This window comes from Spodoptera frugiperda, chromosome 12, assembly GCF_023101765.2.
Source record: "Spodoptera frugiperda isolate SF20-4 chromosome 12, AGI-APGP_CSIRO_Sfru_2.0, whole genome shotgun sequence".
NCBI lineage: Eukaryota > Metazoa > Arthropoda > Insecta > Lepidoptera > Noctuidae > Spodoptera > Spodoptera frugiperda.
This window is the reverse complement of record NC_064223.1, coordinates 8,257,796-8,282,179: the sequence shown is the minus strand read 5'-3', so window position 1 is coordinate 8,282,179 and position 24,384 is coordinate 8,257,796. Positions and strand designations below refer to the sequence as shown.

Genomic DNA, 24,384 nt, shown 5'->3' with positions numbered 1-24,384 from the left:
ACAGGTTGTGTCCGTAATCCGTTAGTTTTGTGAAGAATAATAAAATATAATTTTGTATTGTTCTAAACACAACAACAGGTTAGTTTGAATTTACTTAGTCAGGCGTACATTTTCAATTGTAAAGGCTTCTCAAGGTAATTGATTCCTCGGTGGTTAATACTGTCAAAATAGTTGAATCGGTGACTAGCGTAGTAGATCTATAAGCAGCTTGTTCCTTTAAGACTCGCTTTGGTATTGTGAAATTTGGACCACGGTGGAGGCCTCGCCTCTCACTATGATCACGATGAAAAGTGAAACCGCGGTGGCGTCGAGCGTCACGTCGTGCCAAGCATTTGATGCTGTTTTTTCCGGTTCTACTAAAGTACAATATAACTTGCTTACTGACGTTAGCTAGATATTACTGGCGATTTATGAAAGTGTTCCGATTGACCACTGATACAGCAGAGAGAACTTTGTGTATAGATAGGAAGGCTATGCTGTTTCTAACAGAATTAGTAGATACCTAGAAGAAAAAAATGGGTTCTAGTCAGAGCCGTATGTACTCGTAACAATTATGTAATGCATTAGATTTTTTAATAATTCTCAGAACGTTGCATTGTCTGTCCCTGTTAGAGGCGCGGCAAGGGGCGAGAGGCGCGGGCGGTGGGCTCCGGCCACAGAATGTAGGCAAGTGTGACAAGGACACGCCCGTACTCCGCGCTAACACTTCCATCCAGTTTCTAACGTGCTCGGTGCGCGTTTCGCAACGCTCGCCCGCGCCCGGCCCCACTTCGTCGATGCACAGTGCACACTCGTGAACGATTACATCTACCTACAAGGTAACGTACAAAACATACTAGCGCCTCATGACTGGGACTCACTGCCGACTTTTACTACCAATTTCATTTGATCGTACCCTTGACATGTTATGTTCCTAAGACATCTTTGCATCGCAACTCGAAGAGATAAAAAAATCAACTAAATTATATTTACATTTGATGAAATTAAAACATCTACCTACTTACACTGTCGGAATTCACTTCACAGATGCCTATAAATACCTGTTTAGCTTGGCGAACTAAATAATTAGCAAAATCGACATAAAGAGATTTTGCAAGGCAGCGAACGGCCATTAGAAATGCAACGGCAGCGGCCTTCCTTAGCGCTTGTGGCGAGGTGAGCCGCTACCTCAAGGCAAAATAGCATTGATATTTGTTAATTAGATTCCCTAGTCCCAGATTTACATTATTCTGATCGTGGCTTTGTTATTTGACTTATAACTTTTGCTCTTGGAACAGCTGAGCGAGTCAATTTTCTGACCCTTCGTCTTATATCAATGTATTTTTTAAATAATGTTAGTAGACTTACCTTTGCACGGGACTTGGTGGTACTTCAATAGTAGCAGAGGAACGACGACGATCACCGGCCATGTCTGCTAATCTAGCAAAATCGGTGTCCACATCTGCCAACCTGGCTGACTTTCGTGACTCCAACAGCCTTACGTCATCCAGTTTTTTCTTTAACTCAATCCGCACCTGAAGCAAAATAAAGTATTTGTAATGCATGAACTTTCATAAACATGATGAATGGATATAAAAACTAGGCTTGGGTAACTGCAAAACTTCTAATAAAGATTTACTTGACGAACTTGACGACCACGAGATCAATATGGCCGACCTTCATACGAATTACTGTGATCGGGTGAACGAGTTGGCGTGACGTCATGACCGGATGAAAAAGAGCATGTGATGCATGTTCCGTATCACGAACTGCATAATATGTGGCTCTGCCATGAAGAATACCGTTTAGACTATTTACTTGATTTAATGTAAATTTAAAATAAATATTCCAGAGCTAATTTAATTTAAGTTAATTACTCATTGTTTTCCATGTAGCGTACTGATATACGTACTATATAAAATTACAGTAAGTAATGAGTACCTATTTAATGGAAATTCCTATATACCAACAGTCGAGCTTGCCTTAGAACAGGAAACACACAACTCAAATACTTACCCTGTAGAGGTAAACGAGTTAATATTCTGTGTGCTTGTCGAAGTTACTGAAAACTGCATTTAGGTATAATAAATGGCTGTGGCATGTTTTATAAGTATTAATGCAGTATTTTGTTTTGAGTTTAAATCTGTTTGAAATGAGCCACAAATAAATATACACGGAGTTGCGTCGTGTTGAATAGTTGCGAACAACAGTATGCAATAAGTAAAGTGTTTACGTACAAAATATGTTTTTCTGTCAAGGGGAAGTCCGTAACCATAAGTGTTTCCACGGAGTTTCCACGTAACAATATTCTACTCTGTTTGAAATGTTGAATATAATTGGTTTGTCATTCACACGTCAGAGTGTACGACGTATCTGTATGAGCTGAACTTGTAACAAGTATTAGGAAGCAGGCATGACTGTATGACGCATGTATGTATACTTATCACGCACTGGTAAAGTTGCTCGTATCGCGGTCACACTCTCGGTCAATTATGTGCCAACGAGCAGTGCGCTGTCGACTGGTTGACATTGGTTGCGTTTTCGTCGCCGGCTTCCTTCTACGACGCGACTACCTTCGTGATTGACACGTTATCTATCCACATAATACATAATGAGTGTACGTAGTATTTTTTCGATACGTTACGCGGTATGAATAACCTTGTCATATTTAGCGTCAATTTAGCGAGTGAACACTGCTTGTTTCTATCGATCGACTTCTAAATAGAATCGTTGCTAATACTATTTGAGTAATACGAACGAAGCGCATTATCAGATAACATTCCTGTAGCTTTTTTCAAAGAGGCAACAGCTGATAAATATGTCTAATAGGATTGGGTAATTCTAATGCAGAGGCCTTGATAAGTCTGTAGTATAAGACTGTGAGATTTTAAAATTCTATTCCATATCTACGTAATTTAAATCTCACGGTTTAGAAGTAGGTAACTGCGCAGTAGCTACGCGCCGTTAGGTACCATGGAGCTAACCTTACTTTAGAAACGAACGTGAAAAAGCCTATTCACGAATAATTCCTCCATGATGCAGTTAATGTTGAGCGCGGGTCGCTGATCACATCATACTTTCACTTTTACATGATTTCGTGCGAGTGTGGACGTGCCATGAGTCTAAGACGTCGACTCGCCGCTGCCGTAACCCTCATTCGAGCCGGAACAATGAAAGTTGCATTAATGAGTAGCTCGCTGATGTATTTGGTAGCTACAGGTAGAAATGTATCCCACTTGCATACAATTATAAATAGAGACCAATATCAAAACATACACCACATTATTAAAATAACTGCTCTTCATGATTTCATGACTGAGTGAGCACTCATACTTAAATTATTTCTATCGCATTGTCATGAAAATTAATTCTCGGCCTATGGAATGTCTGTGGGTAATTGTCAGCTTCAGTTGGTAGTTCCGTTAGTTAGACGCGTATTGGCGATTGGCGAGCCACTAGCCATCGTGGTTATGTAAAAAGTGACAACTATTGCACAATTGCTTCATTCGATGGCGAAACGGACGGCTTTGAAATGCCAGTGAAAGTCGCCGAGTGACTTCGCTATAGGTATCGTGATAACGCTGCCGTGAGTATTACCTGTGTACCTAAGTGCATAGAGCTAGCTTTATTGCGTCCAACACTTATGTTGTATTTATGCAATAAATTTATTCTATGCATTGCTATTGCCCCTCGAGGGAATGGTCTCTTTGTAATCTTTGAAACAATAAGCATCGTGAGGGATAATTCAGAAAGCAAAATAGCATATCGGAATGGCATATTAATTCATACATTTGTGCGTGCACTTCTAGAGAAATTCATACATGCGAGGTACATATATTCATTTGCTGAGTAGCATGTGTGAGGTGTGATAGATAAATGATAACATGGATATACATATATTTATATAAACAGTTCTAGAACTGGAAACTATTTAAATATACATCTTATAAAATTGTAGGTATTTACTATGTAAATAAAAAATAGCAATAAATGAAAGATATTTTAATTCCATACAGAAATAACAGTAGTTTCCCACAGCTAAAGAAAAGCGAAAATTTTGAATATCATATTAGATAATACGAAAACGAGGTTCACGGTCATTAGGAACGGTTATTGTATTGCCGTCATCAGTATGACGCTACGCCATTACGGACCATAAAGAATGTCACATCGCAGCTAAATGTCAACGTTTTGGTGTCAAAAAACTAATTAAAAACTAATATTCAAGTAGCCTGTACGTAGCGTGTAACTTGTATTCGCTTTTATTTGTTTTGTCAAGCGTTTGAACTACTTTAGAAGATGTAACAAGTGCATGAAGCTACTTGACAAACTGCAAGTTCACTTTATTCACTGTTGCGGTTGCTTTCATGCGGTTGTTGAGTGCTTTTGGCGTCCAAAGATTGCGAAAACTGTCCGCTCTACTGCGCATCAATGTTGCCGCTTCGTAAAACGGATTATCCATGCTCGGTACGCCTCCACTATTTTGAAACATGACAGTTTCTGTTATTTTTTGTGGTAATAAGAAACGAAATCTTCCGTCACAAGCTACCCTGAATTTAGGAATATTACTAATAACTAAGTACTCAAAGTTATAAGTACAATACTCATCAATGTCGGATACTCAGAGCAAACAATTGAAACGTTTACCTATTGTGCAATAATAATCGCTAGAAATTGATATCTGGTAATCAGCGAAAGCGAAAAATAAAGCGTTCGTGTACCTATGCGATGAAGAACATTCACTGCAGCCGCACCGAGTCAATGGCTCACTGGAAGCCGGCCGGCAGCTGTCGGCGTAGCACCGCGCGCCGCGCCGCCGCCGCCGGCCGGTGCGGTGCTACGCCGACAGCAATAGATACGTAGCTACTATGCATGCAAGCGTGTGCGCAACTATTTTCACCCAACTACACCGTTTCAGGATCTCGATTTGTGATCATCGATTACGTATGTTTACATCGTCAGTTTAATTTTAAAATGAGAATCGGTTTAAATCACAGTTACCATGCTACAGAAATAGCATGCCAGTAGCGTTGTAGTAATTTTTATCAAAATAGAAATGCTTAATTCGGGCTATATTTAAAACAAATTACTTTCATTAAATCAGTAGGCATCGCTATAATGAAAGTTGATGTACCTCGATATGTAGAGGTATTACCTTACATATAGTTTTCGATTGTTTATGCATTGGGTATTCAGTAAGGCTGCAGTTGAAGTCACGTAGACACGCATGCATAAGCAATTCGGCTGTCAGCGGGCGATCGTGCACTAATAAATAGGTCAATAGCTTTACTACTTACTACCACATAATCGGTCTATTGTGCCTCGGCCTCGGTGTCGCTGAGTCTACCAAACGAACTTTCAGTCGATTTACTGTTCACTTTGTAAACTGACTATCGATCGTGGGCACCGTAATCAAAGCTAAATCAAGCATTAGGCTTTCACTGTAGTCTGCAACCTATCATGAACTATTTTTAGTATGTGTTTCTGAAGAAGAGGTGTCCTCGAGTGTCCTGTGACAGTGACCTTAATATGACATTAAAACAAACAGCTATCCAAGAGAGGGATGTCAAACAATTTCATTACCTGTCATACCTCACACGTGACAATGAAACGTGTGGCCCAAACACGATTTTCTGGTCGCCTGTCGCAATAATATTAATTAGTATTTACTTATTGTAATATACAAGTAAGCAGGTAGAGTGAAAGTAACACTCACTTTACTTTTGAAGTAGGTACGAGATTTTGTAAGTAGATGCTGTGCTGTAGTGTGATAAGCTTTATCTATCGAGAATTAGAGCAAACATTGCCATTGACAAAGGAAAGGTTCTGGGCTAAGTTAAGCAACTATCTACACTATCTCGTGAATAGATAAGTTACGAATATAATAGGTTACCTACATAGGTATTACTGATAATATAGAAATAAATGCGTGGGTTGAAGTGAATCAACTTACCTACACGTGTTCGCTACACAAAATGTGTTCCCAAATATTTGTGTATTCATGCAGATATAGACATAACTGGTATTTACAGATATACACACATATAACAGATCTGTACATGACATTTAATACGTCTATGAATAACTATACATTTAATTTTTCACGCCTACGTTTAAATTTGACAAAACTTTATAAACTTATGTTTTCATATAAGTCATAGTTTAATTCATCTTTTTTAAGCTCCTTACAAAACAAAAGAAATAACTCAACTGCTTATAACTAGAAGCGTAATGAAATGAATTATCTAAGTTGGTAATACACTACTACATACATTTGCACTGCAGTGCCTGACCATTAAATGGAACGTTTTACAGACTGTCTACATCTAGTGTTGCAGACAATCAGTGATTCCTATCGGATATGTACGCTTAAGCTGATCAATCAATCGGCACAATGGCCTTGTATGATTGGTGAATACAAACAGTGTTGGTTGCAAAGCGGATGCAGTGGAAGCAGGCCACGCGATCGTGGCGCCGCGCGCCGCTCGCGCCCGCTACACGCCCTCCGCCAAGCCGTTGCAATCGGCAACCTTGCCCCAAAAATCCGTGACCTACATTTTATACGTCAAAATGCAGCCGGTGTTTTTATTGCAACCATTTTCCTTGGAACAAAACCGTTTCATTCGTGAGTTACCGCTGTTTAATTCTCCTCACTAAAGAAATAAGAGCTCTTAGACCTTTTTTGTTGTCTGAATGACTGGCTGATCGAACGTGACTAATTTGAACCTGTTTATACACAGCTTGACGAGGAAAACCTAAGTATTCCTTTTCCTTCGAATATGAATCATAGCACAATATTCCTGTTACAGCATACAATTTGGATTTACTGGAAATTGTTAGCTGATTGAGTGTAGGTCTGGCGCATCGATTGTGCAGGACTAACCGCGCCGGCCTACTTGGCGTGCGCCAGGTCCACGGGTCGCGATCCTAGCATCTAGGCGGCCTGATTTCGCCCGGGTAACCTCACCGTGCTCTATTTCTGGATCTAGTGCGGTCAACAATTACTTTATTTATAGAACTAGAGCAGCTTGTGTCGAAGGATGTAACTTATGACATTTGTAACATAAGAAGTTTTTTTTTAGTTTTGCGGATGATTGGTATTTTTAAGTACGTTAAATGACCATTTGTAAATACGTTTTAGTTGTAGAAGGAATATTCAGTTTGATTTATTTTCCTGTTGAACTTGAGCGTTGACCTGACTAAAATTTAGTAATTAATTACCTATTATGCTCAGCGAAAGATAACTGCACTAAAATAAATAATCATAGAATTGTAAAAATAATTTAAGATTAAACAGATGATATCATAAACCGTGTGGTCATAGGTTGTAATAGAGCGTTCTTATTAAAAGATTAATCCGACCGCGCATGTAGGTCAGTCTCTATCGTCATCATTCGTCTGGAAATCGCTGTTGCATAGCACTGTGACAATAATGTAAGGCGGTGTCAAAATATGCGAACATTTTATCTGCCTCCACTTGACAGATAAAATGTTCGCATACTTTTGATAGCGGATGACGTCACAGTTCGTAGCAATTAGAATTCTAGGAACGACGTCATGGCGCGTTGGCGAACGATTTAGCGTAGGCGCGACGCGACGGTGACGTCACGGGCAAAATGGCTTGCCGCCCTCTCGTCGGCTACGGTGCGCGTAGGTGGCGCAGGCGGGCGCGTAACGCGTAGCATAGGTAGTCGCTTACCTACACGTAAATAAAATCGCACGCTGTTACGTAATTGAACGTGAAATCTGCACAAGGACGTAGTGCCGATGTTTCGACATTACCGACTCCCGGCGTGATGCTATAATCTTTACGTGCGACGCTTAGAAAAGTGAGCGTTTCACCTTGAGATGCCGGCAAGCGTGGTTGCCTCTCTATTCTTAGATATCGAAATAGTGCTAAATATGTTCGTGGGGCAGGCGGCTAGCACGCAGGCGTCGTGACCCAACCTGACCCAAAAACAGAATGCGACCCACCGCGCCCCAAGTTACCAGTTGATAACGGATACGGGAACCTGTTCGCTTCAAGCGGTCGCAGCATACGCATCGCAGATAGGACCGTTATACTGCTGACCCGCGATGTGCCAATACACTAGCGCTGACGACTGGGTATCTACTTTATTTATTATTTTGTACGGCATTAGGTGAAGTATAAATTACACGATCATACTCGATTGACATATATTCTATTCATTCTTCGCATGACACAGCATGTCAACGTAAGACCATAGGTATTAAGATTGTAGTTAAATCATCTTATGTACTATAGCATAGGTAATAACGGATGGAAATCGTCATTGAAAACCAATTTCATCATCATTTATTACAGATTACTTGCAATTAAAACATCGTTTGTAGTACCCGAAATTTGTTTCACTGGTTTAGCCAACTTCATCTCGCCCGAATGTCACGCATTGATGCATCAACAGGTGTAAAGGCTTTGATAAATGGCTGCATAATTTGAAATACTAATATAAAAAACAGCACAAGTTGAGGTCGGGTTTCGAATACGGGTTGTGCGTCGCCGCTGGTTCAATATCAGCGATTCTGGGTCAGTGGGTCACCATGCCGGCGCGGGCGCGGGCGCGGGCGCGGAGTGCTCCCCGCCTCACTACGCGTTTGCAATTAAACTTGCTCTTCATACGAAAACATTTCGAAACATAGTTAGGTATAACTATGCTCTGCTTTATTTATTTAGGACAATGAGAACTGCAAATTCAAGGGCTTGCAGAAAATGTCAAGCGTCGAGTGGTGATTACATTACTCGTGTTTATCATGATCTCGTTTATTAATTCAACTAAGCACGCAGTGCATTGTTTGCGTCGGAATTCGGTTTCCTTCCTTCTCACGGTCTTCTCTATTCCATTGTTGGCATACTTGTAATTTGACCTGTATGTTCAAGATCACAGTAATACATTAATCGTCGTTTAGTTCTGACGCCGGCATACAAATGTGGATAATATTGCGTAGCCGTAGCCGTAGGTAGACAGACTTGTGACACTCGCCCACGTAGTAACGGTCTCGGTGTGTTACTGTTACCTCAAACCCGAAAACGAGTTATTTTGCGTTGCTGAGTCAAACAGCGATCGCTATGCCGTGCGTGATGCAAGCACCCCGCTATGTAAGCAAGCCAGATTTAGTAGTAGATATGTATTAGGATTTGTTAGTACAGTCAACTGTGAAGTGTCGTAGTTAGATTTACAGATGTGTTCCAATTCGAATGACAAAGAATTGAGATTCACATCTTGTTCTGCCAGCTGTTTAGATAGGAGACATAAATCATGCAACTATTCCAAGGCGAGTGCAATGAGGTCACTCACAAAGGGCCGACCTTGCCTTCGCTTCTCGTTCGTAGGAGGACCAATAAATATAGCTCAACAAAATTATTAGGTACAATGTCCATGAGATCAGTGGAACGTTTTATTTTATATCAAGAGGGGAATATTTTTACATGAATGAGTACTCATTTATAGTATGTATATACTAAGATTTTATCCCAGCCTTGGAAGGAAGAACTTACATAGCGGTTTCGCCATGTTACTAATTGCATTAAAGATCTGAGTGTGGTCTCATTTCCATTAGGCAAGTGAAGACGGGAACACAAATGGAACAAACGTTTAAAGCAACGGTTTTTCAGACAACATTAAATGGTCAGTCATCTGTGTGTTTCGACGCGAATTTGGGTCGAATACATTAGGCGAACTATTTTATCACCAAGCAGGGGAACTATCATGACAAGCGTTATTAATATGTCAAGGCTGGATATTTAAAAGCTGATTTTAATTAGACACCAGTACGTTAATAATGTATTTTAGGTGAATTATTGCCAGAAGTAAATGCGTGCATAAATAGATTTACGATATAGATCCACACACAAAGAATTTTGTTAAAATGTTCTTGTATTATTAGCTTTTTGAGTCTTTAGACACTTTTGTGTATTCATCCACAAGATGGACGGATGACCAGATAAGGTCGCAGGAGCCACACGATGGCTTCCAAAGTTCCAACCGATCGATCTGCAAGTCCTTGTGGGAGGCCGCAGGATATCGTGTTGCTGATATGATAATGAATAAGTATCTATTTAATAGGCGATAAAATATAGCGAATACATCTCACTACAACATGTGATTAGTTTAATCACTAAAGCATTAATTAGCATACACTTGGATGTGGGTTGGTGAGGTGATCTTAACTATTGGTTATCTATCATATCATGTGTACCGAACTCCTACATGAACCGCGACCGACCATATTAGTGCCAGCTGTAATATAAGATCTAACGTGCAACAGGTTGACAGTGCTTACAGACAAACTTAGATTAAACAAATCTGATAGTACCGAAGTAAGTACATACATAATTGCTTATGTAGTTTTCGCTTCTCTTGTTAACTTGTTAGAAGTTTCAATTCAATGGTGGTTACATAGTTCTACTGACATTCTCCATTTTTACTTGTAAGTACGATTGTTGCGTTTGAAGTTTCTTAATCTTGGGGCCATCAATAATTGCCATAGCCTTCACATTTACATCCATACATACATGCGGGTCATGAACTATCGGTAATCTTTTTTAACGGGGGATTGATACTTTGTACATACATACGTAAGAGTCGTGTAAGTACGAAGAACAGTGGACAACTTGACATTTACGCAAGTTTTTCAAATTACGTTAAGCAGTGGGAATTGAGACGTTCACTATCTGCTTATTATCTTAAGCAGCGCAGCAGCCAAGCAAGTAACCAAGAAGTACCTACAGCAAGCCCTAAGTTATCAGACTCTCGGCATTCTGTTACGTCTTGTACTAACAAACTGTGTTGGTGTTATCTTATCAACCTTGATTTATTTAGAAACCATGTCACGAGACGTTCTAACTGTTAAAGTATAGAATTAGCTATATTTTCAGCGTTACGTTCAGTACATATTTGTTTAATCTCATATCGATAGTTGATTAGATGTACGCAATACAACAGTATCGTCACGTTCCGGCCAGCGGTAGCGTGGCCAGTGCTTGGTGGGATGCTGGTGCAGAGGACGGCGTTTTCTCTTCCCATAGTTGCCACAGCAAGCTTTTCGGCTTAGTTCCGTTAGCGATTACAACGCAAACTCAGGTAAAACTCTGTCTATAACGAAAATGGACTATTTTGCCAGTGTATAATAATGATAGCAAATTTTTACTAATATTGTATTGCGTTAATTTTATTTGATAGTAAAAGTAATTATCTACACACATATATACATTATACATATATAAATATTAATAAAAATATAAGTAAGGTAGGAAAATAAACAGTATAGTCAAAGCTGAGTGAAATTAGCGTCGAACACGCGACGATGATACCACGCAACGGTAAGCGCCATGAGTGTAAGTGTCTTCGTTCTATCGAAAAAAATCTTAACTGGACTGGAAAATCTGGAAAACGTATTTATAATGCGCTTTTGAATCATAACCACTTTCGCTAACAATATGAGCAATGCGGTATTCATTGCAACGTTGTTTGGTAAGTTATTAGATTAGAGTCTTCCGACTGCTCAGTCACCATACTTTATATTGTACGGACACGCGTGATAGCTTGTTACTTCAAGACTCTATCTAAGTATATTACTGGCCTAACTGATGCTAACTCGAAAGAGTAGAGAGGTAAATCTTGCCCCAACTAAGATTGGCACTAACGTTTTGTCAGAAACAGATAGGTAAACAATTCTGTCGATCATAACGTATAATGAAGAATGCGACAAGCCTCAAAAACTGGCAAATTACATCCAGCTCGAGAAGACAAAAATAGAAGAAAAGTATCATATTTCAAGTGGATTTTCCAGCAATTGCTTTACAAAACTATCCCAATACACTAAAGAACATCAACACCACAAACGCATACAAGGTTATGTAAGAATTAACCTGTGTTGTTCTGTTTAGCATTTAATATTGCATGACCACCAGTCGATTGAAATCTGGACTGTATTCAGTTTTTGCAACGGTGGCAGATTGTTTTTTTTACACAGTTGCGGGAAAATCCTGACAGCAACAGTATCGGTAAAGCACATTATCGGTTAGTTTGGTATACATAGATGGCGTTTTTCTAGGAATAGATTCTACATATTTAATGGTCATGAGTGCAGTCCACAGCGCAAGTGATTCTGAAACTGAGTCCACGTCTTTGTGTCTGTACACAGTACACAATGTACGTAAAGAGTTGCAGGTGTGGCTGACACTTTCACACTTGTGGTGGTCGCGGAGTGAGCGCGTCACTCGTTGCTTGCGGACTCGACGCCAGCGCCGGCTCAATTCACTACTCACTTCGGATCGTTTACGACCTCCACAAACGAAAGGCGTTTCGCCGGTTGCCGATACTGGAGAAATCGATTTAAATACCAATTGCGTAATTCCCACGTATGGTTTCAGACGGTGTTTAGTTATTTCTCTACAAAGAATGTTCGAGTCTTTTTTAAGTGGCTAAAACAACGAAAACGTCTTGATTACCAAGTCCAAGCAATTCGGTCAGGCCTGTAACAGCTATAAGTGTTCCACTTAATGGCGGCCTGTGGTAAGGTTAGCTGACGTTGGACCGCCACTGGCTAACGGTATGGCCGCCGGCGCCGCGCGCACGTGAAAATAATTCTTGACGCGATTTTGTAACGAATACCGTTACTCGGTTCCGGGCCTGCCGGTGACCTTATTTCTCAGCCGAGCACTCTTTATTTTTATATCTTATTGCCTGACGTTATATGGCGGCGTCGCTTTCGAATGTTTTATAAATCTGAGTGTTATTCAAAACGTAATCTATATTAGTAACAGAGATTCTGTGGTAAAATCATAATGTAAGGAAAGAATGTGTTTTAAACACGTTAATATGCAGATATCTATTCATTACGTAATTCCCCTGTCCGGGTTTGCCGGTAAAATAATAGTTGTTTATGAACATGAATGCGGCGGTGAGTCAGCGAGAGGTTTTGTTTGATCGTATGTCAGTTCTGTACAGCTACATGTAGAGCGGGTTTGTCAGCTCTGACGCTTGCGAGCGTACAGAACCGCACCTGGGGAATACCGCACGTCATTTCGCTGATAAATTGACTATTGCTGTAATTAAGATTTTTTTCAATAATTCCTATACAATTTGGGTTTCTCCTGCATTTCTACGTCGTATGAAAAACATTTGATTAGTGTCGTTCTATCGCGTGTTATCTCTCAAGTTGTTTTCATGAAGTGCGCCGCTCTATCTAGCGTGCGGTGACGCAAAAACTGTTTCATATATTAACAGTGTAGACGGCTGTTATTATTGGTACAATACGGCCGGCATTCGAACTAGTAAACAAGTGCGTATCGCGCCGTTTACTTAATGTTCTTTGTTGTGTCAGATAGCTTTGTAATGGAACTATTTGTACGAGTAATTTACCTATGTTTGGTCTTTAGTCTTTATTCTTACTGAAATACAACGCACCGTTTGATCATCTATGGGCTATGTGAGTTGTTCTATCGAAAATAAAACGTTGTGTCGGTTGTTTACACGTTACGAATAGATAAATACTGATGATGGACCGTAAACATGGCATCATCTCTTTGAAATAAGTAGAGGCGAGGCGCGATGCGCAGGCGCGGGCGCGTCGTGTCGCGTCACGCTAGTATCGCGTGCTACGTCACAATTTACGCACAACGGCACAAGGCCTGCGCGCGCGCACCTCGCTTCCTTATTGTTATTACTGTTGTAATATCACTGCGCCACTGCTTTCTTGATTTCGTCGTAAAAACATTAAACATGTTTGCGGCTGCCTATCTAAACGAGGCGACATTAGTAAACATTAGCTGATTAGCAAGCTTTGTTCTACTTATTACTGTTATGTTCTTAAAATGACGTAATTTACAAAACTGGACAGCGGTACCAGCACCGGTAATAAAGATATCATAAGTATGAGATCGCATAAAATTGAAGGCTTTAATATACTGGAAATATAAAAATGAAGGTAATGCCAATAAAACCTTTATCGAGCCTTGACAAACAAATTGACGGTCAGATTTAAATACCAAGTCGGGTCAACCAGTCAATTATCGGCTGTGGAAATTAAACACGAATTAATATTGTGTACAAATTGTGTCCGACGATAAGCCGGCCGATGCTGATGACGCATGACGCGCGCGCGCCGGCCGGCTCTGCCCGCGCGCCGCCCGCCGCGCCGCCGGCCGGCGTCGAACAATAACTACGTATCTACTTTAATCTGTGGCGTAGTGCCGGAGGAGGTGATTATAGGAATCTTCGGCTACCTGTTCTGTGGCGCGCAGTTTGACTTAGTGTAACGGTCAAACCAGCTTACAAAATTTAGCGCATGCGTGCCCGAATTGAGCAACACGGCGCCAAATACGTGCTACGCATTAAACCGGGGCCGGGTTAATTTCAACAAGTACGTTCATCTAACTGTAGCAGCGGCGACACGTGTACTCTGTTTATCTAGCCGATAGTGCACGGAGCGCTGTGTGCAGCCCGCTGTATTGGTGTCGTGACCTACCGCTTTATCTAATCTCTATTGTAAAATGATTGAAATGCATTTAATGTTTTCAATGATAAAGGCATCACCTTGCGAGTGCTGCCGAATTTTTAATGATCGATAGTGTTATCTTTGCCCTTGGTGCTAAGCCTCAATATCTCTAATATATTTAAATACATATTAAATGCCTACTCCTACTACACTTAAACGTCAAGACAATTCTGCCAACTAATAGATACCTACAGTTCGTATTTTCCTGTTATGTCGAAGGATTAACGTGATCATTTGTTTTAAAAAACAGATTCACTGCAACTAACTACATTATTACAATGTAATTATGTCTACTGCTCTACATAAAGCATAGGAAAATTATTCATCTAATGTACATTATTCCATTTCGATAACAATAAATAAATGATGTCATAGATTTCAATAATTGAATCATGAGCAGTTTTCGTGTAACTCTATATAACTAGCGGAACAGTTCTGCAGTGTGTAACGAGTAAGAGTGGCCATGGTGGTGCAGGCAGCGCGTGTATGTCCGCTGCGATAAGTTACATGGTTGCGCCGTGCGCGTGCGATGCGTCAAGCAAAGCCGGCCGCAGCGGCCGGTGCATCGCGCACCGCTCGCTGCACGTGGAGCGGGGTCAATAGCTCCACCACTCCGCCTACACTACAACATCGCCTCGAACTGCATATACTACAAATAACCGATCATTGTTCACACGCACACTATTAAACGCTCTAATTATAAATAAATGCATATCCATCATTGTCCTATGCATGCGTTACTTGCTAAGTGCTGCTTTTGTTTAAAAAATACTTTGCTGTTAAAGTTTTATGAAAGTCGTTGATGTCTTTTGATAGAACTTTTTTTGTTGAATAAAACCTGCAATTTGTTCTTAAACTAAAATCTTGCAATATTGAGTTGTATTAAGTTGTAAATCAGAATAAGAAAATAAGTGAATGTGTATGGCAAATGCAGTGCTCGTAGAACTAACCTCAGAAGTAGGAGAGTAGATCTGGACGAGCAGTTCGTCAGTGTTGTAGTCGTGGTGCTTGACGTCAGCGTGCACCTCGCGGCCGTTGTAGGTGAGGAAGACACGCTGGCCTTCCTTGAGGCGCACCCCCGTCATGCCGCGGAAGCCGGGGCCGATGAGCTCAGCGTCCCGGTACTCGCGGTTTTTCATCATAACACTGTCGAAACGAACTGTGTAACGAGTGTTAGGAGTCAAGTTGATGCAATTGTTGTTCTCTGGGAAGGGCGCCGGTGTCTTCACTGCGTGAATCATCCCCGAATAGTACAGTCCGTCATCACCCAAAGCCGCAACGCGCGTCCCGATGATGGACCGCTTGGCGAGTCGCTTGCCTGTGGACATGGTGCTCAGTCCTCACTCTACTTTTTGATTTTATGGACACTCACGGCCTCACTACACTGTCCGGTGGCCGATGTATAATTCTACTCACACCTTCACTCAAAATTTCAAATCGCCCGGCGTACGCGTTTCGCGGGATAACCGTCACAGAATTTTGGAAAATTGACAAAATTTCGTCGCGATTCAGCACGCTGCGCGCTTTCCGGCTCCTCAGTAGGCCGGGGCTGGTCGCGGCTCTCGCGTAGAAACATAATACGAGGGCAGGGTCCTCGAGGATCGGGACAAAGGAAAATCCTTTCGCGTTACTAAACTTCGTAACCGAGCTCACAGCGGACGACCTCAATAAGCGCGGTTCGAACACGAACTGGCGTGAGTGCGTGCGGCGCGTCGAAACCGGCGACACCGGCCGGCCGGCGAGCGGGAGCGGCGACCGCCCGTCTCGCTCCTTTGTTTTGATACTCAGCTGTTCGCGCGAGCGAGACGACCGAGTCAACGGCCGCATGCCTGAGCTAGACGGGTGCTCGGTGGCTCGCGCGCTTCGGCCGGCGTTCGGGCGGACTCGCTATTTTCAGCGGGTGGGCGGGCGGTACGCGGAGGGCAGCCGCCCACGGGCGACATTGAGGCGCGCCGGTTCGGTTCGCACGTGGAGCGCTAACGGGATTGCACAACGCACCGACGCCGCCCGTACCCACTGTCCGCGGACGCTTCATACGTGACACAGTTTCTATTCGGATTCGGGGTCGATTCAAATGTCAAGCAGATGCACCCACTTATGCAACGCAGTTAACGTGACCTAACTATGGCTACGCACATATTTTATAATTGATCTCTACTACATTTGAATGATTACATTGATACGAAAGATTTGTATAAACTTTGTTTAGATAGAAAACAAAATTTCGTCATTGTAACAAACAATAAATCACTTTTTTCAATTAATAGCATATAATAGTATAATTAGTATGTATATGTATAGTTTGCTTAAACTTAACCTCAATACACCAAAGAATAATAAGTATTTTATTTGTATCCGGAATTCAAACACTGGATCTCGTAGTAATCGTAGCACTGATTTGCACTAGCTAAGCTCTACCTACTTGATGAACAATGCAGATAAACTCAGGCTAACTGAGCCAATAGAATAGTGTAATTTGATATGTTTAGATTATATTAATAATTATTAAATGGTAGTAATAACTTATTCCAACAGAATAACATTATAGGCATTTAACTAGAAGCATTAGAAAATTTAGAATTATGACTTCAATAGTTATGAGCATCATAGCATCAGGATTAAATAAACATCGAACTACGCCTTTTTTCTTTACGCACTAGTTCTAAGGAATGTGATTCATAATATTACTAAAATAGTATATTACCTATACGAGTGACATGTTTAGTTAGAGCCGGCGAACTGGCGCGCACGGTAGCGTTACGTCATCAAGCGAACTATTCCATGTGCCCACTTACATATATACTCGGTGTTTATCAAGTTTATGGTCACATTTGTTTACGTTATGATGTTCAGTGTAAACATATTTACGTAACTCTTACCCGACAAACGAATCTCACGGATGGAGGTCACTCTCTATTTATCGAGTGCGTAAAAATTTGTCTTTCATAAACAAACCCGCACTGCCCGTTAAATAAGAATGAAGTAGAAACTGTTATTAGTTGTGTGTGAATAGCATTGTATTGTTTACTAACATTGTCTCGGTAGGTGTTATAAAAAGCGGTTCTAGCGTGTAGTCGTGAACATTTTCCTGCTTTTGTATAGGCAGTAAGTAATGAGTATGCGTAGACCTTGTCTGATTTACTCAATTGCCAGTTTTATTAAATAAATTATTTGCTAAGAGCTTTAGGTACACCACATTCAATTAAGACATTAATAAGAACCATGGTCGAACCGAACCTACGAAGTCTAGATTAACGTTCATTTCGAAGAAATATAAAATATAGCTATAGAAATCTATATCTGTTGACTTGACAAGAATTCAAAAACCTATTATAAAATACTTATATGAACCATTACTCATGAAGTACATACTCAGTGACGTAAGTACCTGCATAGTTTACGGAAGTAATTAGGTTTAATTAGTTGATACCTAATGATTATAATGACAGATTGTTTTGAACCTCGCCACGAAGATCTGTAACTTACACAACAATCTATTTAACCTTGGGCAAATAAAGTTTCATTGCCACTATTTTGTAATGATTTGCATAGGCTAGCTGTAAAAATGGTGGCGCGAGTTGAACCTTACAAATGGACAAAGCGACGACACCGACGTAGCGAGTACAGCCACAGTTTGGGCGGCAAACAAGGACGGCGGCCATCTTTGATTCTTCATGGTGCAACACAATATGGCGTGTTTACAACAATTTGTAAGCTTCCTCGAACCGTTTACGAAAGTCATCAATAGCAGTATAGCTCCTATGAGTCTAGTTAGAATATAATATACAATGCATATAACATATAACGTTGTAGCTTAGGTACTTAATAATTACTTAGATAATGAAACATGATTGCACCACACACGTTAGCATTCTGTACCCATGAAATTCATCATATTTTGCAATAAGTATGTAAAGAATTACATAGAAAGTATGAAATCTGTATGGCACGTACGTGTCTGAAAGACAAATAAAATCACGTTTCAAATATGTACAGAAACGGTTAGAAGCACGTTTCAATTTCTCCAAATTTTGGTTTGTATTACCTAGATCGATAATGGTACAGAGCTAAACTAAAGGTTGGTGGAGATTAGCTTTAAGAACAAATTCTCTGATAAAACATTAGTTTATCTAATCAGTATCAGTAACGAACAACACATGGGCTATCATGATCATCTGTCCTAACATAATAATGTAGAAAATATTTTTTATTTTATTTGCTTGTTTCTCTGGAGACCATTTTGAAAAAAACATTTTAACATATTTTCGAGGAAGTTTATAGATAGGCAATTTATCACTGCGCTATGTAAAAAGCGGAACAATTTAAGTTCATACATAATACATGAAAATTCACCTTCAGAAACGTCTACCATTAGTTCTATGAGGGTGTCACAATACTCCTAATAATCGAACTTGTGGGATGTGCGTTAATGCACATTCACAATAAGAAAAAATATTAGAACAAAAACGACTAACAGTACTTAATATTTGTTTTTACATTTATTTCATCAGTGAATGATAGAACAGATACTGTACTGTGATAAAAATAAACATACATATTAAGTAGAGTCACCAAGGTCGCAGCAGAGCTGGTTGCCTAATATGCATTCCAGTACGGTGTCTAGTGGAATACCTTACTTGAGTGTTTAATTATTGTAATTCCGAATTCATTAGTAGGCTGCTTCGTTGGTCTGGTCACAAAACGAAAAATACAAACATCGAACTCCGAGCTTGTCTAGGCTGTATTTGGGTATAAGGTCAAATGTCACATGGTTCGTTGTTCGGTACGTTTTGAACTTTCTGTATAGAATTCGTGAAATAAGGTACATAATTATATATTCTTCTTATAAATAAATGAAATCTGATTATATTTGTGTTATGTAGATGCTGAGAGTTTACTTCACCCTCTACTGTAAATACATAGTAGATAAGATATACGTAGCACCTCCAAAGAGCCTTTAAATTAATTGATCCATTTAGAAATCTTTTCCATTCCTGATAGGTGGCCACATTGTATATTCTAGTCTGTAAATAAGTCATTAACAACTTATTTGGCAAATGTATTTCCTAATGAAGAAATGAATTTGGTAACAATCAAGAGTAAAGGTGATGCACAGAATTTATGTATTCGTTATTAAGAAACATTTATTATAGTTATTTCAGTGTCAAATTTGTTCTAAAAGATATATAGGGGGGCACTATCTACCTCTACATCTTAAATCAATTTACGTAGCCTCTTCCTAGTAGAAGAGCGTTCCGAGGAATTCATTTAAGTTCATTATCATAAAATGCATGTATGTTCTGTATGTTATTCCGGAGTATTGCCTACTTAACATTTATTTATAAAGTTTTTTGTCCTTTTCGGTTTATTGACATGCATGCCGGTTTATATTATGTGCCCAAAAAAGGTGTAGGTCAGCCATCTTACGTCATGGATGACGAATACATTTTAAAAAACAATAAATTAGATTAAACGTTCGGTGTTGTATGCTAAGGTAATCTCTGTTTTTATGTTAATCACCTATTGATAAACCAAAGTTTTCCTTGCCATAATATTTACACAATAAGGTTTCAATTACCATATTGTGACGCACTACTAAGTATTATCAATAGAAAACGTATTTTATTTACCTCGTAGCATATCTCTGATGTTTATAATCAATATGGATTAAAAACACCTCCCTGTTATGTCGTAATTAGGTACCTATAATTTTATCATAGTGTTTTTATTATCATGTGTCTTAGGAATGGGGTAATTCGGACACATTGTAAGTACTAAACAGTCGCTATTTTCTTATTACATAACACATAGTGTTAATATATTGCGTAAGTAAGTAAATTTGTATTGTCAATCAGTTTCTTAGTTGATTTTAATTCGTTATTTCGTATTTTAATATTGTGTGACCTCGATAATGATTGCTTCATCACTAATTATCACAGTCGATTAGGCATATTATGGCATATATCGACGAATAAAAGCCAATAATTATATAAATGCAAATGTAGACTTATAATTATACTTCCTATTCTAGATTTCTTTCTGTATCGGTTATTGAAATAAGAATGATGACATTATTAAGCGTCGCGGAGACATTCACAATAACGTGCTTCTAATTAAAATCAAGATCACGAGTAACTCTATGTACGTGATTGTATTACGTGTAGCTGTGTAGGTAGCTGGATAGTACCTGTCCACACCGCCACACGACACTTCTACGTGAATGCTCATGCTAACATCTAATAACCAGTTAATATATTATTATTTATTAATTCATCAAGTTATTAATATTGCCTACTGCTCGTCGCCGTTATGAATTCATATTATGATTCTATTATTTGTGCGTAGTGTGGCTCGATATTATACTCTAATACCGGACAGATGAAATCCAAACAAACGTTTAAAATAAGCTCTCTCAATGCAACAACCCCATGATTTTTTTTATTTCCGTACCTACGATGCGATGGTAACAGATGCACAAAGGCGCATTGGGCCAATTATGTTAGAAGTGAAAATATGTGTGGGTGAAGGTTTATCTGTGTGCTAGCTCGACTAGTTTAAACTTGGGGTGACTCTGAAGATTTGACCAATGGGAGAGCGGCGTAGTCACGTGGGTTTGTTTTCCTGATCAGCTGTTATGGGAATGCTTACAAAAAATATCAACAAACCTGAGCCTGCCCCCAGCGCAGGTAACAAAGGCACACAGAATAATAATACCGACACTTCAATGGAATCTTGCTCAGATTTGTTTGGGGAGAGCCACAACGAGAGCTCGAAATTGCTTTTACCTTTGTTTGAAACGTTAGAGTTAGACAATGGTGTCTTTGAACATTTTGTTGTAGCAAAAATGTACCACTGATTATAGTTACTGCCGCCTACATGCTTTTGAACCTCAGCAGAAAATAATTTAAGGATTACAATGTCTCTCTCGTGTAACGTGTTCTCTACCTGAAAGACAAAGAATCCTGCTGTGATTACTAAATGCCAGGCGGAAACTAGCGGATATTTCATGGACTTTACACAACATTGCAAGATTGCGCACAATCACACAATGTGAAATAATACGGTCGATATGTGGACGGTAGTGATGGCAGGTATATAGTTCCGTATGTAATTATGTAGGTAGGTCTGTAGGTGCTTCTACTACCTAACCGCTAGTCTAAAGACAGACGAGGACACTTCTTGAGAATACTGGCGACGTGTGATTATTGTCAATCAACACCGCCTCGCATCAAAAATATAACTTTGTAGATATTACAACAACTACATTGAAGATATGAATAACACGGTTATAATGATGATAACGATAAGCAAGGTCATTAGAACTGTTCCGAAAACATACTCAGTAACGATTTAACAGTAAATAATAATTAGGGAACTTGTTTATTTTGTTTTAATTATCTATTATTATTGTTAAATAAATATAAAACTGTACGTCTTATGGAGTCATTATAATTGAATTTATTACAAAATTGAAATTGTTTTATAAGTGAGACTACATTCAAAACAAGTTTTGTACGAATAGAGACCCGTTTCTCAACCACGTGGCTGCTATCCGCTTGAACGTTATAAGTAGATAATTTATGCCCTCGTTTTACTTGGGCTAAACTTCCGGGATAAACGTAACCTACTTATTCTGTATTAGAGAAACTTCAACACTTTCAACAGTTCCTAAAATAGTATCTACTGATATCCCGATGCATTCGTTGGCTGGTGGGTGCCTTTCTTTGTTATCTACTAACTAAATAGTAGTTATTGTTACTTTTCTTTGAAATCAGCAGGTAAGTAGGAGTGCGACTGACGAGCTGACGACTAGTAAGTTAAGTAGGTACGCTGGCTACTGTCACGCTCAATTTTTTAAATGTCTGTCAACTGAGAGCGAAAAATGTGGCGTAACAAGTTTTCGCGTAACTAAAGCTATTTACGAATAGTTTCATAACGGAACCGTATCTGTTAAATACAAAGAACGTGACAAAAATAGCTCTATAGAAATATCTAGCTATCAACATGTTTCGAAAATCACATGCGATAAGGTTTTGTCCAACGCAGCAACACGATGCTAGGGCGAATAAATATGTGTCGTCACGACCAAATAAAATGTGATAACATTTCAGGGACGGATCTAGGCAGGTACCTATATATTTATTTACTGATTCCTGACCCTCTTAGCTATATTAAGAAGCTACAAAGAAATCCATAAAGACTTTTAATAAAATCTGTAATCGTAATACATAACGAAATTGCATTCAATTTCATAGTTAGAGTAGCATTCATCGATAGAAATAAACAGCACTTTATTCTAATAATGAACGTTTGAGAAGGAAATCAATATGTCTACTGATGCAGCGTCGATGCGGTTGCACAGCGGCGAGCAGATAAATAAATTGATCAGCGAACAGAGACCGATAGACACGTCCGTGTAAATAAATAGGTATCTAAGTATACCCAATATCTTTGTATATCGAATTTTCCATATTTTTTTCTATTATGTAGTTAAGAGAAAGGTGCTTCTTACGAGAAAGTAATAGCGGTATCACATAATTGTTATTCTGTGTTCAAACCATGGCTCAAAGTTTCGAACACACACTGTATACGATATTTGAGAGTGTGTGTGAGGACTGAGAGGTATGATGAAATGGAAAGCAATTAATAATTATTTGAGCGTTTAGGTTGCAACCAGGGGCCTCGTTAATAAAAACTACCTATAGAAGACAATGAAAAATATTCAAAAGGCACAACGAACCCAATACACATCAGTTGACATGAACAAAATGGCAGTTGCTTTACTTGAGTCGGTTGGCCACCCAGGTTGTAGTACCACAGGGCTAAAGGAATTCGTAGTCCGGCCCTGACGCTTTTAGTAATTAGATAACGACAATAAATAGGAAAAACATTAGTACACGATGGTGCCTATCAGTGGTTTGGCAGCTTGGGTCCTATCGAGTTCTTATCATTTCGTGGTTTAATGGTTTTTGATTGCCCTATAATGTTATACTTCTCACCACCATATGTGATACCGATTCACAAATAGGAAGATAACTAGATACCTACCTACTGTAAAACTTATTGTGTAGGTACCGGTTATAGGTATCTATGACCTTTAAAATATTCTTAATTTGACAAGTCCGAACTTGTTCAACACCGAGTTAATCGACCTCAGAATCGTTTTTGTTTCTTTTTGAACAATAAACAGTTATCTGCGCATGTATCTGTTGTTTATAAAAAGAATACGTTCGATTTTTGATTATAACAATCGTTGCATTTACTTTTCTTTTTTTTACTTTATTGTTTGTTCACAATACTTGCCTGTATTGTTAGCGTTTACGTCCATGAACTGCGATATAAATAGGTTCAAGTAAGTGCCTGTTTATAAAAAGTATTTCCTATTAAATAGGAAATGGTCTAAGGAAAACTCCTTATCAGTACGGTAACATAGTTGGTTTCCATGGCAGTGCTGCAAGTTCATTTACTCCCTCGACTATAAATTATGTTACTTCCATATTGTGACATGCGATCACGAAGCTATGCACTTAACATAACAACCTACCTTCACTGATATCTTATTATGTACCTAAAGTATTATAATTGCTTGTGTAGGTAAAGCTACAATCTCTAATTTAAAAGAATATCACTAGGGATTTCCTATATCTAAGAAATGGACTTGTATTTCCCAATAATTACGATAAGTTGGATTAAAATGATTGGCACTATCATATTTATTCGATTAATGATAAAAAAAAAGAAAAAAATGTCGCAAAAAGTAAACTTGGAGGCGCCGGGTATCGATCCCGGTACCTCTCGCATGCTAAGCGAGCGCTCTACCATCTGAGCTACGCCCCCTGATAGTGAAAGTCTTGAAATAGTGTATCACGTTGTAGGCAAACAAGA

The 24,384-nt window shown here is 39.3% G+C and overlaps 1 protein-coding gene and 1 non-coding gene across 2 annotated transcripts in view; both read right to left on the bottom strand.

The window, feature by feature from the left end:
- LOC118263161 (zinc finger protein 395) overlaps window positions 1-16,246 on the bottom strand; it is a 44,248-nt gene extending 28,002 nt beyond the window's left edge. The window contains exons 1-2 of the mRNA XM_035574972.2: window positions 15,450-16,246; window positions 1,348-1,514 (exon numbers count right to left, since the gene is read on the bottom strand). Of these exons, the coding sequence (XP_035430865.1) occupies window positions 1,348-1,514; window positions 15,450-15,827 (545 nt within the window). The 5' untranslated portion in view covers window positions 15,828-16,246. The remainder of the gene's footprint in view (window positions 1-1,347; window positions 1,515-15,449) is intronic.
- An 8,017-nt stretch (window positions 16,247-24,263) lies between these two features.
- On the bottom strand, window positions 24,264-24,336 carry Trnaa-agc (transfer RNA alanine (anticodon AGC)). Its single transcript has one exon. It is a non-coding gene; the product is annotated as a tRNA-Ala (tRNA).
- Between the last annotated feature and the right edge of the window lie 48 nt (window positions 24,337-24,384).